The sequence below is a fragment of the Lampetra planeri genome, chromosome 56 (assembly GCF_965212315.1).
Source record: "Lampetra planeri chromosome 56, kcLamPlan1.2.h2, whole genome shotgun sequence".
In the NCBI taxonomy this organism is placed as follows: domain Eukaryota; kingdom Metazoa; phylum Chordata; class Hyperoartia; order Petromyzontiformes; family Petromyzontidae; genus Lampetra; species Lampetra planeri.
The window spans coordinates 5,446,504-5,461,611 of NC_136162.1; the positions used below are offsets into that span (position 1 = coordinate 5,446,504).

A 15,108-nucleotide genomic window follows, 5' to 3' on the forward strand; every position below is an offset into this window, starting at 1 on the left:
ATCGTCACAGGTGTTGGCCGTGAGCGCGAATCGAACGGGGATCTAGCGCAGGTCGCCAGGTTCGTGAGCGCGGCGCGCGCTAACCTGCTACGTCGCCGCTCCCCACCAATCAGCATGCACGCGCGCGCACACACTCTGTCCGTTGCGCGATAAAGGCACTTTTGTGTGTGCAAGCACGCAACGCAGCAGCATTTTCCACCCGTTGCACCGTTAAGAGATCGACCGTTGTCCCTCGGCGGTGACTCGGCCGCCAGTGCAGAAAAATCCTCACAAAGGGCCTCTCCCCCCCACCGCTCCCCTCCCCCCGTTGTCGATGGGGAAGCACGACTTATTTCCCTTCTGCGAGCGAATAAAAAAAAACGCGCAGCTACGAAACGCGTTCTCAGTGGGGTTAAGCCCCGCAACGTCGACGGGGATCGATCGGTGTTTTGACGCTCCACAATGATGTCCCCCCCGAGAATCTTCGGATCTGCCGCCGCCGCCTTATTTATTTATTTAAGGGGCAGTGGTGAGATGTTCTTCTTGGTTCTTTCGGTAAAGTCACGTACAATGGAAATACAATAATAAAACTAAAACATAAAATAATTCTCACGACGTTTCGGCCACAACGCAAGCAGCCGTCCTCAGGTGAAGAACAGGTCTGTCAGAAATACATTTTCTTCAGCTGAGGACGGCTGCTTGCGTTGTGGCCGAAACGTCGTGAGAATTATTTTATTATGTTTTATTTTTATTATTTTATTATTTCCATTGTACGTGACTTTACCGAAAGAACCAAGAAGATGAACCACCTGCTCTGTCGCAGTCACGAAAGCTTTAAATCGAAAAATGGTGAGATGTTGTCTTCCTCTCCTGGTGTACAGGGGGTGTTTATTTGGAGTTTGCGCGTCTCTCTCATCATCATCATCACGGTGGCTAGGAGATGTTAACTACCTCGCCTGGTATGCAGGAGGTCGTGGGTTCGATCCCGACCCTGATGCCTGCTGCTGTATATTTGGAGTTTGCGTCTCTCCCTCTCCCCGTGGTCACGTGGATTTTTGTCTCCGGGTCCTCCAGTTTTTCCCTCCACATTTTGTAATCGCATGCTTTGAGTATTTAGATTATTTTTCTGCTATAAATGTCCAAATGATGGGGCCACATTGTCAAGCTATCATTTGTGGTCAGGTTGCTTTTGAAAATTAGGTTAATATCCCCAGTGGGCTTTGTCTGGTAGGATGGGGGGGGGGTTTAGTTGTGTTTGTAGGTCTGGGTGATTTGTTTACCATTATTGTACTTTGCACGCCTGTTGTGTTTTTGTACTGTTGTCGTAACGTTTTTACCCCGTGCCCCGACTGGACATTTGTGAAACTCACCCCCTTCAAATTGGCCTTGAGCCTCCGCCTAGTTTCTGGTTGCTTACCCTGGTTCTGAGCGTGTGGGTTGGGTGAGTGGGTGAGTTGGTGAGTGGATGATTTTTGGTGAGTGGGTGAGCATATGGGTGAGTGGTTGGGTGAGTGGTTGGGTGAGTTGGTGGGTGGGTGAGTAAGTGGGTGGGTGGGTGAGTTGGTGAGTGAGTGGGTGGGTGAGTAAGTGGGTGGGTGGGTGAGTTGGTGAGTGAGTGGGTGGGTGAGTTGGTGAGTGAGTGGGTGGGTGAGTTGGGGGGTGGGTGAGTGGGTGAGTGGGAAAATTCACCTTTTCCCTTTAGTTCTGGCCGTTTATTATTTTATTATTTCCCTTCTACGTGACTTTACCGAAAGAACCAATAAGATGTTTCTTTCTCTTTTATATCTACATATTTGTTTTTAGATGGCCACTTGATTTCAGTGGGTTGATGTAGCAATGGCTGCATGGGGAGGCCGTCATCCAGCAGTTGATTGGATAAGGAGTATAAAATAAGAATTATGTTTATAATCTACGATTAATTTGAGCGCAGTCATTTTTTTAATCGGTTCAAGCCCCATCCTCACCACCCCACCTTCAATCAACCCACGCTGACTAGAGTGGTGAAATATGGTCAAATCCCTCGACCCCTCCCCCCCCCATGACTGGCACAGCTTGCAGAGAGGGTTCCATCCAGCAGTGGATTGGCAAACGAGCAGTGCATGATTCTACTGGGTTTTTTTCGCATAAACCATAAACCAAGCATATCAAACTCTTCACTGCTGAACAGCCCAAAGAAGAATATGCAATTTCCACCACTTTTCTTCGCAGGGCTGTGAAAGCATGATATAATTGGAGCGGCAGGATATCGCTTTGGCCTTTTCTTTTTTCATTATACACTGGTCAACAGCTGTTTTAGACTAATTTCAGGGTGCTGATTCCAAATCGCAGATTTGCTCTATCACATCTCATTTTTATGCTATCGGCATACCCCATTTGCAATGATTTTACCCGAAATTAACTCTGTCACTTATGATTGCAAGTTGTTGCGAGTCAGTGACTGCTTTAGTGTAAAAAAAATATGGTGCTGTATTTTTAGGATGGTGTGTTTATAATATCACTTTATGTAGATATCCACATTTATGTAATATTTTTCTTCTGCAGTTTTTATTGAAAATGCAATATTTGATATCTCAAAAACCTGATGTGATAGACAGAAACTGATGCCAGATTTGGAATCGGCAAATTACCTTAAAACCGTTGGAATACCTTATGCCAGAAAAAGTGTGTTGACCAGTGTTATTTTTAAATCCTTTATATTAAGTTCACTTGCTTGCTTGCGCGCTTACGACCGTGCAAATCTTTCGGTCGTTTTTTAACTCACTTCCCGTGATCCAATCGAGCTGACATTTTGCACACCGACTCGTTGTGCGTGACAATTTATTTTCGTGAAACATTTTTTCCATAACTTTACACTTTTTAGGAATTTTTTTTTTATATTTAATTACCAATTGCTTAATGGTGGCAGGCAATCATCTGACCCATAGGTGGCAGCCATCTCAAGCCAGAGGACGAGAGGACTCTAGCCGCCACGCATATAAAGGATTTATAGTGAAAAACTTTGTTTTTACGGGTTAATATTTTGATGATGATGATGATGACACAGCTCCACTCTATCCTCCCGGGTGGCCATAAACATCAATGAAACCCTTTCGATGGTGAAGCTGCATCGGTGGTGAGCACCGGTGACCGCTTAGGCTGTTCCAGCTGTTTAATTAATGAGGTAGCAAAATGCACTCAAAAGATATCCGCCTGTGTCCGTTTAAAGCAGGGGTGGGGAACCTTTTTTCTGCCAAGGGCCATTTGGATATTTATAACATCATTCGCGGGCCATACAAAATGATCAACTTAAAAATTGCCCGTTATATTTGGTCAAACGTTTAATTAACTCACCCCTAATGCGATGGCTGGGACTGCTTCTCTTTGTTGAGGCGTGTGATGTTAGTTGGTATTGACGATGTTGCTGCTACTCGCAACTGCTCTTCCAGGTTTGCTCCGAGATTTATTGAATTTCGAGTCCCGCCTGCGGTTGCCTTGGCAAGGCCACACCAAATGATTTCGCGGGCCTCGTACGGCCCGCGGGCCGGACGTTCCCCACCCCTGGTTTAAAGCAAGGACATTTTAACCTCAGTTTTTTTTTCCCTTCTCTTTTTCGACAATCGTCGCAACAAATGTCATCTTGCCGTGTTCTCTCCGTCAGCGCGGGGGAACATCACATTCTGTTTGTGCGACGGTGTCGGTGCCGTCACTCGCGATGTCGATGGTGATGATGTGGCGTGGTGAAGTTGTATTTGGGCTCCCAAGCAGAAATTATTTTGGGAGGTGTGTATATGTGTGTGTCTTCTTTTCAATGCCTAAAATACCTTGTCAAGATCCATCGTACAGGCTTTTTGGGTTAGATCGCGTAAATTACTGTTTAGATCGTTTAAATGAGTGTTTACGCGATCTAACCCCAACACCTGTATTATGGATGATATTGGTCACGAAAGCCTACGTGTTAAACTGACCTTGTAAAGGTCCAGGGCAAAGATCATTTTGCGTGCGAGATGTTGCATGACAAGAGGGACGAGAGGTGTAGCGAGATGAGAGAAGCATGGGGGGGGGTACAGAGCTGAGCTGGAGTTGCGGGGAAATCAGATGGAGAATGTAGTACGGTGCCGAGAAAAAAGTTTGTGAAGCCTTTTGGATTTTCACATATTTTAATATATTCCTACCAGTATAGGGACGTGTGTAAAAGTATGTGAATCTTTGTGATTAGGTAACTCGTGAAACTCTCTCGAGCAGCAATGACTGCAACTAAGCGTTTCCTGCAACCTTTGGTGTCAGCCTGTCTCACATCGGATTCGAGTAATTTTGGCCCATTCCTCCTTGCACAGCTCCTTCAACTGTGACATTTGAAGGTTGCCTTGCCCATGTACAGCTCGCTTCAGTTCCGGCCACAAGATTTGCGATGAGGTTTAGGTCCGGGATTTGACCAGGCCATTTTAAAACGCGGAATTTCTTCTTCTGTAGCCGTTCTTTTGCAGATCTGCTTGTAGGTTTAGGATCGTTGTCTTGCTGCGAGAGAACCACTTTCGGTTCAGCTTCAGCTCACGTACGGACGGCCTGACATTCTCCTCTAGAATCTTCAGATACAATGCAGAATTCATGGTTGTGTCGGTGATGGCAAGCCATCCAGGCAGAGGTCGCAAACGGGTTTTGATTCCTTACCCGTACTCTACCCGAAATGAGTGACAAACGGTTACTCACCAGTGATTCACGGCCTACCCGTACCCGGCCGCACCAGGGTCGCAAACGGGTACCCGTACCCGGCCGGTTACGGGTAGCTGGGTATCGGGTAGGGTAAACGCAGGCCAGCCTGCACTGCCGCGGAGACTCCACCACTCCGGGAGGAGAGGGGGCGGCTTCTCGTCGGGAGCGCCGTGTGCGGCCGCCGAGGGGGCGATAATAACGTAACCGACGGCACGGGGGCCACTCTCCGTCGTTGCCACCCAGTGGCTTTGTTCATAGTTGTGGTTGTGCGGAGGTGGCGATGGTGGCGGAGGCTCGTGGTCGATTTTTATCGTTGCCCTACCAACAAAACGCGCTTGGTCCTCTCGAGTCACGTGACCGGGTGGAGGTGGGGGGCGTAAGGGTGGGGGAACGTCTGTGAGAAAATAGCTTAGTGGCCACTCATCGGATTCCTCCTCCTCCTCCAGTCTGAATACAAATTCGGATTCTGTGAGTTACTGGGTGAACGGGACTCACTGGGTGATTGGCACTCGAACCCCGGTCTAATCACCGCGGTTGTGCCGCCAAAACCCAGGTTCCAAGCCTGGATCTCGGCGGCGCCGGCTCGGCATCCTGATCCGTCGTGCCAGCTGGCCACCGAACAAATAAACACCTTGCCAGCGAGCATCCGCACGGTGCTGTGATTGGCCGCTAGTGGCCAACACCTGTGAATGATTGAATGACATCACTGTACGGTTGTCTAGTGTGGATATTTACTGCGGGTCTCCCGTTTACGACGCGTGCACACAGCAATGTCCAACTTCGTCTCTCATACAACATCTCGGTGTTTGTGTTCGATTTTATGTTTTGCCCCTCCCCAACCTGGCAAGGGGGTACCACAGTGGCGAGGTGTTAACTACCTCGCCTGGTATACAGGAGGTCGTGGGTTCGATTCCGACTCTGACGCCTGCTGCTGTATATTTGGAGTTTGCGTGTCTCTCTCTGTGTGGTCGCGTGGAATTTTCTCCGGGTCCTCCGGTTTTTCGACTCCACATCTATAATCGACAAGCGTTTAGGAGTATTTGACTGCCATACATTTCCACGTGATAAGCCACTTTGTTGAGCTATCATTTGTGGCCAGGTCGCTTCTAAAAAAGAGTTCTATGGCTCAGTGGGCCTTTCCTGGTAAAATAAAAAAAATGCTTAAGTTTAAGTCCTTTTAGTGCTGCTTTTTGGTTTGTCTCTACGTTTTGGTCACAGTTTTTGACAAGGCAAGTGTTAACACAACTCTACACTGGAGTTTTGTTCATATTGGGATCCTCTTTCTGAGATTTATCGTAGCCACCCCGTGACGGGCAGACTGAAGGACAAAGTTCGTGCGTTGACACACTCAGCATTGGCTGCAAAGGCCGAAGTCACTCCGATCTTTAAATATCAATAAAAAACATTTTTACTTTAAATAGTGAACCAGTGGTTGTATGTGCGGGTGAGTTTGAGCACGTGCCAAAACGAGTGTGCGTGCGTGTTTGTCTAATCCGGTGCGCGGCTTTGCTCGCAGGGCGCTGTTCGACTATGACAAGACACGCGACAGCGGGCTGCCCAGCCAGGGCCTGAGCTTCAAGTACGGGGACATCCTGCACGTGACCAATGCCTCGGACGACGAATGGTGGCAGGCGCGGCGCGTCACAGCCGGCGGGGACTCGGACGAGATCGGGGTCATCCCCAGCAAGCGCAGGTGCGGCTGGGTGGGTCGGTGGGCGATCGGCTGGGTACGTGGGTGACTGGGCGGGAGAGTGGGTGGGTGTGTTGGTGGGTAAGTTCGTGGGTGGGTGGATCGGTGTGTAGGTGGGTGGGTGGGTGGGTTTGTGTTCGGGTGAGTTTGGGTGGTTGGGTAAGTGGATTTGGGTGGGTTCCTGGGTTGCTTGGTGACTGGGTGAGTTGCTGAGTGAGTGGGCTCGTGGGTGGGTTTGGGTTCGTGGGTTGGCCGGTGCGTGGGTGGGTGGATGCGTGGGTGGGTCGATGAGTCGGTGGGTGCGTGTGGGTGGGTGGTTGCATGGATGGTCTGAGAGGGCAGGTGAATGGGTGGGTAGGTGAGTGTGTAGCTGGGTGAGTGAGTTGGTGATTGTGTGTACGGGTGAGTTTGTGAGTGTATTCGTGTGCGTGTGATAATGTTCCAGCCACTTTGTGGTGAATGACAGCAACTGTTGTTGTTGTGTTTGCTCAAACGGCGCCGCGACATATAAAACTAAATTTTCGTATCATCTCGTCGGTCCATCGTGATAGTCACACGAAGCCTGCGGGGTCATAAGCACACCTAGCGCACGGTCAAATCTGCGGTAACTGGTTATCACCCAGCGCGCACACTTCGCGCGATCGTAATCGCAATAATAATAAAGTGCCCCGGAACATACGCTGTTGATGTCCAACAACAACAAGAACAACAACAATAATATTGAGAAATAAAACCCAACGCATCACTCGAGGGTCTTTGGGAAGGGACAAAATAAAATAAAAATCCTAATTTGATTTTGGCTGCTGCGCGCGTCAGGACTGCCGCGATGTTTTTAGAGGCAATTTTTTATTTACTTTGAATTTTACCAGGTAAGGGCCCCACTGAGCTACGTGGCTCTTTCTCCGAAGCGACACTGGCCATCACAGACGACAGCTCGACGAAGTGGCGGCTGATCGTCATGTGGGCATTCGTAGCAGCAGCCGCCAAATACTCTGATTCTAAATTGTGGAGGGAAAAACCGGAGGACCTGGAGAACAATTGACGCGGCCAGGCGTGCAGAGAGACACGCAAACTCCAAATATACAGCAGCAGGCGCCAGGGTTGGGATTGAACCCACGACCTCCTGCATACCAGGCGAGGTAGTTAACATCTCCTAGCCACCGTGATGATGATGAGAGAGAGAGAGGCACGCAAACTCCAAATATACAGCAGGCGTTAGGGTTGGGATCGAACCCACGACCTCTTGTATACTAGGCGAGGTAGTTAACATCTCCTAGCCGCCGTGACTGACGCATACCCTGGCCCCACCCTTCCCCACGCAGCTGCGGGAATCGCTGCCGCATTAATCCCACTGGCGCACGTGTGCGTCTCCATTGCCCGTATGCCACGTGTGTGCCACACGTGTTCTTCTAGCGAGGGCGGCCAGTGCCGCCGCTGGGTCGGGGAGCGGTCGTGGCGGGGAGCGGTTGTCGCGAAGGTCGTTTGGCGAAGCGGGTAGTGTAACCGCGTCGTGACCACCATTAGTTTGGCTAACATCGGATATCCCAGCCGGTCCTCAGCTCCTCCGGCCGTCTTCACCAAGCCGCCTTCGCCGGCGTGGTGAAGTACGGCCAGACAGTCCGTGAACGGCACGTCGTTGGCGGGGGAGGTCTTCACACAGCAGTGGATTGACGAAGGACTGTAAATTACGATGATGAATTAATGTCGTGATTTTTGTAATTGTTCCAATGGGTTATTCGCTCTGCTTTTAGTTTAAGCTTGCTCCATACCTCATGAACCCTTTGCCGGGGAAGGCCTCATCCAGCAGCGGATTGACAAAAGCAAGGGACCGCTGCACATGTTCCTCTATGCCATTGGTTCTTAACCTTTACTGTAGCCTTGCACCTCGTGAAATTTTTTTATAATGTTAACAAATATCTTCTTGGTTCTTTCGGTAAAGTCACGTAGAAGGGAAATAATAAAATAATAAAAAATGTACATAATAAAATAATATAATATGTTTTATTTGTATCATTTTTTATTGTTTCCCTTCTACGTGACTTTACCGAAAGAACCAAGAAGATGAATCCCTGCAGTCACGAAAGCTTTAAATCGAAATGTTAACAAATCCTTAGGGTTTGGTGAAACAAAGTAGTTGTACTTAAGTGCCCGTGCTTAATTCGTCTTTTCGATGATTTACCTTATCAAAAAAAATCTGGCCGTGTCTCGCACACCCCCAGGGGGTGCGTGCACCCCAGGTTGAGAACCACTGCTCTGGACACATGGTCATGCCGTCCGTTGACTCTCTGCTGGCCACGTACGGTGCGAAAGAAGTTCAACGCACGGAGCGTTGTACGTTCGCGACGCAAACCGCCGCGGGCGTTCGGCACAGCGGCGGGTGATCCCCCGCCGTCGTTGCGTGTGCGCTCCGCGATTTACCGCAGCTTCTCGGCGCAGGCCCCGACCCGAGCAATCGCAACAGCAAGCGCCCACTGAACGAAAAGCGTGCTCACGGCGGATAGCGCCAAGCCTTGAATGAGGGGTTATTTAATCGAGCTGATTAACGGCCTCGCTAACGCGCGCCTCCCTATGGATATTTTTTACCCCCCCCCCGCCCGTCCGCCCGCAGGGTGGAAAGGAAGGAGAGGGCGCGGTTAAAAACCGTGAAGTTCAACGCCAAACCGTGCAACATCGACGGAAAAGGGGTGAGTCGTCCGTGCCGTCGTCGCGACAAGCAAAAAGAAAAATCTCGGACCCACCCCCCCAGGCTCATCGAGCGGTCGTTTCCACCGCGCTACCGCTGCGGCTTCCCCCCCCAGTCGCCGCTGACGGCCCCGGGGGCCTGTGCCGCGAGAGACGACAGAGAGAGAGGGGGGGCCCACTTCTCTCCCGACAGCGTTGTACGGGGCATGCGTATGCCAGACCTCAGCATTGTTGTTCATTCCGTGACGAAGTTATTGACGGAGCATTGTCGCCATCGTCATCACCACCACCACCACCATTATCACCACTACAGTGCTACCGTTATCATCATCATCAACGTTACCATCATCAGGTGTGAAAACCACAGCAAGAAAATTTTGAAAAAAGTCGCGGTTTTTGTCTTGCTGTGGTTTTCACACCTGATGATGATTGCTTGTGTTGCAATCGAAACGTCGTGATAATTTAATTGTTTTATTTGTATTATTTTATTATTTCCCTTCTACGTGACTTTACCGAAAGAACCAAGAATATGAATCCCTGCAGTCACGAAAGCTTTCAATCGAAAATTACCATCACCGCTACCATCATCATCATCACCACCACCACCATCATCATCATCACCACCACCAGTATTATCAGCCATCATCATCATCGTGACCAACCATCATCATCGTCACCATCATTATCACGACTTCATTATCAGCACCATCATCGACAAGACGTGAATCGCGAGTCTGAGTGAATGTGCAGGCTGAGATAGTTTAGTTACATTGCGAGAGGCCGCAGGGCACAGAGGAGGAACAAAACTGTTAATTTGGCCTTGTATATATATCTATCTTATAATAGTTAAATAGTCACGGATGTGTCTACAACAAAAACACATTTGCCGAGTTCACCGATTGGCAGCCGGATAACATTTGGGGGTGGGCGTGATAGGGCAAAAGCGTTGAATGACCGAGTGCTCTAAAAGTTTGACTGCTTTCCTCGACCGCACTACGGGGGTGGGATGGGGGAATTGCCCGCGGGAATCCGCCGACTGAAGCCTCGGCTAAAACGGACCGAGAATTCAAGTTGAATTTGGTGACGTCGGCTCGGTAGCATTAGGCTGCTTTGCAAGAGAGAGGCATCCTCACGCGCGACACTTTTGTAAGGGACGTTTTAACGTCCAACGCCTCGTTTGTTTCGTGAGCTTGTGTTGTGTTTTGCACTTAACATTGATTGCACGTCGTCGCTAACGATTGCTGCTGTTTACACTTTGCAGGTGCTGCGTTGTTTTTCTTGCGTGGTTTTGGGCCCCCCCCGTCTATAAGCCAGCCCCGCTAAATATTAAAGTGCGGGTTGTTCGGAACACGCCAAGTTGTAAATCTTTTTTGGCGCTCTTAACGTGATCCCGTTAAATCCCGGGGCACGATTGTGTTTTTATCGTTGGCTTTTTAGTTCGACTATCGACACAAATGCCTTGTTGCCTCCTCTTCTTCTAACTGTTTTGCTTCGTGACATATTTCCCTTGGTGCATTTTCGTCCGTTGGCGGGGGGCTAAAACCCAAAACAATATTTTTTATCTAATATAACCTGCGGTTACGAACATTTACCCGAACTGAGTAAAGTGTCGTAACCCTCCACCACCCGACACGGCCACCATTCTGGCGAATTGCCCGATGATGCTGGATGCAATTTCCAGTGAAACGTCGTACTACTCAAAAATTGTAAATGTTGTGGTTTCACGCTTCAACACACGGGTGAGCTAAAGCAGTGAACTATTTGTCTTTTGTCAACGTGACACTTTTTTGCTGATTGGCCGTGTCGGGTGGTGGAGGGTTACGACACATTTATAAATAACGCACTCTAACCCTAAAACGTTGATTATGAATGATTATGAGTAAATTGCCTGTGTGAGATTGTCATCTTGTTCGAATGGAAGATTTCTTCATCCTTTGCACAAAGTTGCCCGTGACCTTTCACCTCCCGCGACTCTACGTTAACGCATCAAAGCGACTAATCGTGACTGACAGTCAAAACTAATGCCACCGCATTTGTGAGACTGGCTAACAGAAAGAAAAAAAAAAACTTTCTTGGTTTAACGTGTGTGTGCTGGAAGCCCTGACGTGGACCTGTCTTTTTACTTAAGCTGCTCAGTTAGGACCAAAGAAGCTTGCCATTGAATGAGACGCACCGCACATTTCAGTCTTTAACAGCTGGGGCTCAGCACCACCACCGTTCAGTAGGCAAGATTCAAATGCTTTTAAACAAAACAAAACAACGACAAAGAACTTTTCTCACCTAAACCCAATCCTTCTCATGTTTCATCTCGAACTGTAAAAGACAAATCAACGGAATTCGCCTTTTTTAGTCCGTGCTCATCCGTGGCATAATTTCCGCGCTCTTGTAAAACGTGTTAATATGTTTTTATATAAACACACACGCCACACTCCTCCGTCGCTCGCCGTTCATCAATTTAAGCACCAAACGTTGGGAGGATTCTGGTAGATTCGGCACGCAAATCTGACATGGTCCTCCCCACCCGCTCCACCGAAAAAAATGGTAGAACGGAAACTCGCCACCGTGAGCTTTGGTGGTAGTTGAACTGGGCGGGGGCGGTGGCGTCGGTGGGGGTGTGGGGGGGGAGCCTTCGTGCTTTCGTGAACCAAGAGGCGATTCATCTTCTTGGTTCTTTCGGTAAAGTCACGTAGAAGGGAGATAATAAAATAATAAAAATAAAACATAATACTACATTCTACGTGACTTGACCGAAATAACCAAGAAGATGAATCCCTGCAGTCTTGAAAGCTTTAAATCGAAATTCAAGAGGTGATTGTTCACGCTCCTGGCGATGCCATCCGGTTCGATCCGTGCCGTCGCTCCGTGGCGTTTATCGCCGCCCCCCCCCCCACCCCTCCCCGTCAGTCTCGGACAGCAAAACTTTCAAATGACATCTCAGCGTGGGGGCGGCAGGGGTGGGGGGAGACTGTCGTTTCAAGACGAACATTTGAGTAACGTCAAATTCACGTGAAATTGTCCTTGAAAGCGAAAGCCCCGGATTGAATTGGCGTGCGCCCGCCGAATTTCACCAATTAGTGGGTGTTACCGTCGTAGATAAAAAAAATTGTCTGCTTGTTTAAAATTCCCGTATCTAATTAATCAGACAGTCGTTAAAAGCAAACTCAGGTTGGCTGATTGTCGTAGGCCATACCATAAAGGTCACGGGTTCAAATCTCGTCTGGGGAGCGTCGATATTCAGCCCAATCAGCCTTGTTGGACTGCTAAATGTCATACCATTTTGTGGGAAATCAATATTGGCTGTCCTATGGAGGGGACATTGTAATATTTCGGAGGTAGATGATTTGATTAGGTAAATAATTGATTACTCTGGCGGTTATCGGTCTGGGTTAGTCAACTCGTCGGATAACACGAAAATAGTTTTGGGTGGGGGGGGGAAGAGAAAAAAAGTCTCTCCTCTGTTCCCACGTGTGCCGCTGGACGGGAGGTTAATTATTATCATCCGCGAAGCGTGCCGTCGGTAGGCAAAACATCCGGGATAGGGTGCCGCTCAAAATTTCAGTTAGTTAGTTTCAAGGTCACACACCTCCTTGGATTTTATTAGTGTGCTGCTGTTCAACTGAAGCCACTGCGGGGTTTTCGAGACAATCCCCTCGACATTTACCGGCTGCTCGACGGAGTTGAGAAATCCGTGCACGCAACTTTTAAATCATCTCGACTGAAAACGAATTTCTTTAGAACTCCTTTTTGTGTTGAGTTTGTTGTCCTTCCTCCCCGCACCTCCGATTGTCACGGTTGGCTGCGCACGTTGCGATAGAAGTACAGCGCACAGTACATCCGTAGTCCATTGGCGATCAATACAGTAGCACAGACCCGCACTGCTTGCGTGTAGGAAACGTTGACATCGATGAACCTTGAGAAAGGGAGGAGGTGCCCAATTCACCGAGCGACTTTTCAACTGTTAACGAGCGGACACGAACGGTGTTGAGCCCCAGTTGTTGATTAACGTTAACGCACACAACACGCGCACGACACACGCGCACGCGCACACACTGTCAACACGTTACCCCCCCCCCCTCCCTCTTGCATGGCACTTGACTAAGCTTGCTGATTATGAAGTTTCACATTTTCTTTACTCACTTCTCGAGTCTGCATGGGCATGCCAAGGCAACTTTGCATTGTGTGCGTGTTTATTTTTCAGCTTTTCTTGTTTGTTTATTTTTACTCTCGGTTGCTCTGAATAATTTTTGCAATTTCAGTTTTCCAGAGTCACGCTCAGAAAGTCATGATCATGTTTACAGCTCTTGGTTAGCGCGCCCACTAGATGAAGGCCCTCCCTCCTCCATGGCTCGTCGGTCTTGGGGAGTTATCGTTTGACCATACTTCACCGCGTTGGGTCATCGCACGCCGATGAAATGTGGGGGGGGCTGAACGACTCCCGACGCAGATATCACCCGCCACTGACGAATACACATATACAGCCCTGGCTGGGATTTGAACTCAGGTCGCCGAGTTCAATAATCGTTGCTCCACCGCCCCTTGTTGGGACGTACGGTCGAGCAACTGTCATTGACCAGGTGCAGATAATGGGGGGAGGGCCTTAATGCAGCTGTTGATTCACAAAAGGGTGTTGCAATGATGCCGCTTAAAATTTCAAAATCTGTGCGTTAATTACTTTGTGACATCAAAACGAATGGCGTGCGACGGGGGCCGTCGGCGCGAGAGTTTAGGTTTGCCGTGGCAATATCCTTTGGGCGTCACACCGCTTGACAATGGCGGGGGGTCGGGAAATGTCGCGACGGTGGTGAGAAATTTCTGATTGCCGCTCGCTCAGGGGATCGTGGCGTTCCTTCTGCCCAGCCGCGAGATTTTAATTCCGTAAAGTAACTCGCATATAACTGGTCAACTCGATGGCATTATACGTCGTAATAATTATTGTCCAATTGGACAACCGGATTGTGCTGGACATAAATCGGAATAATAATTGAAGGGTGTCGTGGTAGCGTTAGTGGTCAGCGCGCGCTCTGCTGTTAATTCGGCCATCGCAGTTCACCGTCTGGCCACGGGTCACATCAGTGGCGTGTGATATCTGAGCTACTGGTCCTGCGTGCCCCCAACATCTTCACCTGACCCGTACTGACCAGCGTGGTGAAGTATGCTTTGATAACCCCCCCCCCCCTTTTCTGACACGGTGAGGCAAGACCTTCATCCAGCAGTGGATTTGATGAAGGTTATATTTTTATACACACTCTAGCCTATTGGGGTGTTCATTTGGCCGTGTCGTGCTGAGGTTCAAGCACCCACCGCACAGTAAATTTGATCGTGAGTTCGATTCCCGCTTGGGGTATGCCTCGGCCCATCATCCTCTTTAAAGTGGATAAAATAGCTTCCACTTTGTGCGAAGTTAACAATAACTGTCCTATTCTTGGTTCTTTCGGTAAAGTCACGTAGAAGGGAAGCAATATAAATATAAAACAATACAAATTCTCACGACTGCAACACAAGCAATGATCATCAGGTGTGAAATCCACAGCAAGAAAATTCTCTTGGATTTCACACCTGATGATGATTGCTTGTGTTGCAGTCAAAACGTCGTGAGAATTTTTATATTTTATATTTATATTATTTTATTTTATTATTTCCCTTCTACGTGGCTTTACCGAAAGTACCAAGAATATGAATCCCTGCAGTCACGAAAGCTTTAAATCAAAAAATATCTGTCCTCTCGAACATACTGGTCCCTGCCACGTGAATGTGGAATTTTCAGAACCGAGTTTTAATTGCATCTAATGGAGGTTAACCTTCCCCACACTCATTCGACCGTATTTAGACTTTGCGACAAGATAATATTGATATGCGGTGTGCTGTATCGGAGTCTTTTATCTAGCGATATGGCATATGGTACATTCTGGAACACTGAAAAAAAAACGTTGTATTTTATCTACCCGTTTATTTTATTTGTTTACAGATAACGACATCATTGAATTCCATAATTGCTCCGCATTTGTTTTCATATTTTTCGATTTTTTTTTTTTCTTTCTGTTACCGTTGATTTTCTTTGATCGTTACGT

At 48.5% G+C, this 15,108-nt stretch overlaps 1 protein-coding gene across 1 annotated transcript in view; it reads left to right on the forward strand.

The window, feature by feature from the left end:
• The window catches only part of LOC144735649 (disks large homolog 2-like), a 160,590-nt gene extending 148,979 nt beyond the window's left edge, over positions 1-11,611 (forward strand). Inside the window, exons 7-8 of the mRNA XM_078618100.1 lie at positions 6,185-6,361; positions 8,967-11,611. Of these exons, the coding sequence (XP_078474226.1) occupies positions 6,185-6,361; positions 8,967-9,498 (709 nt within the window). The 3' untranslated portion in view covers positions 9,499-11,611. The remainder of the gene's footprint in view (positions 1-6,184; positions 6,362-8,966) is intronic.
• Positions 11,612-15,108: the final 3,497 nt, after the last annotated feature.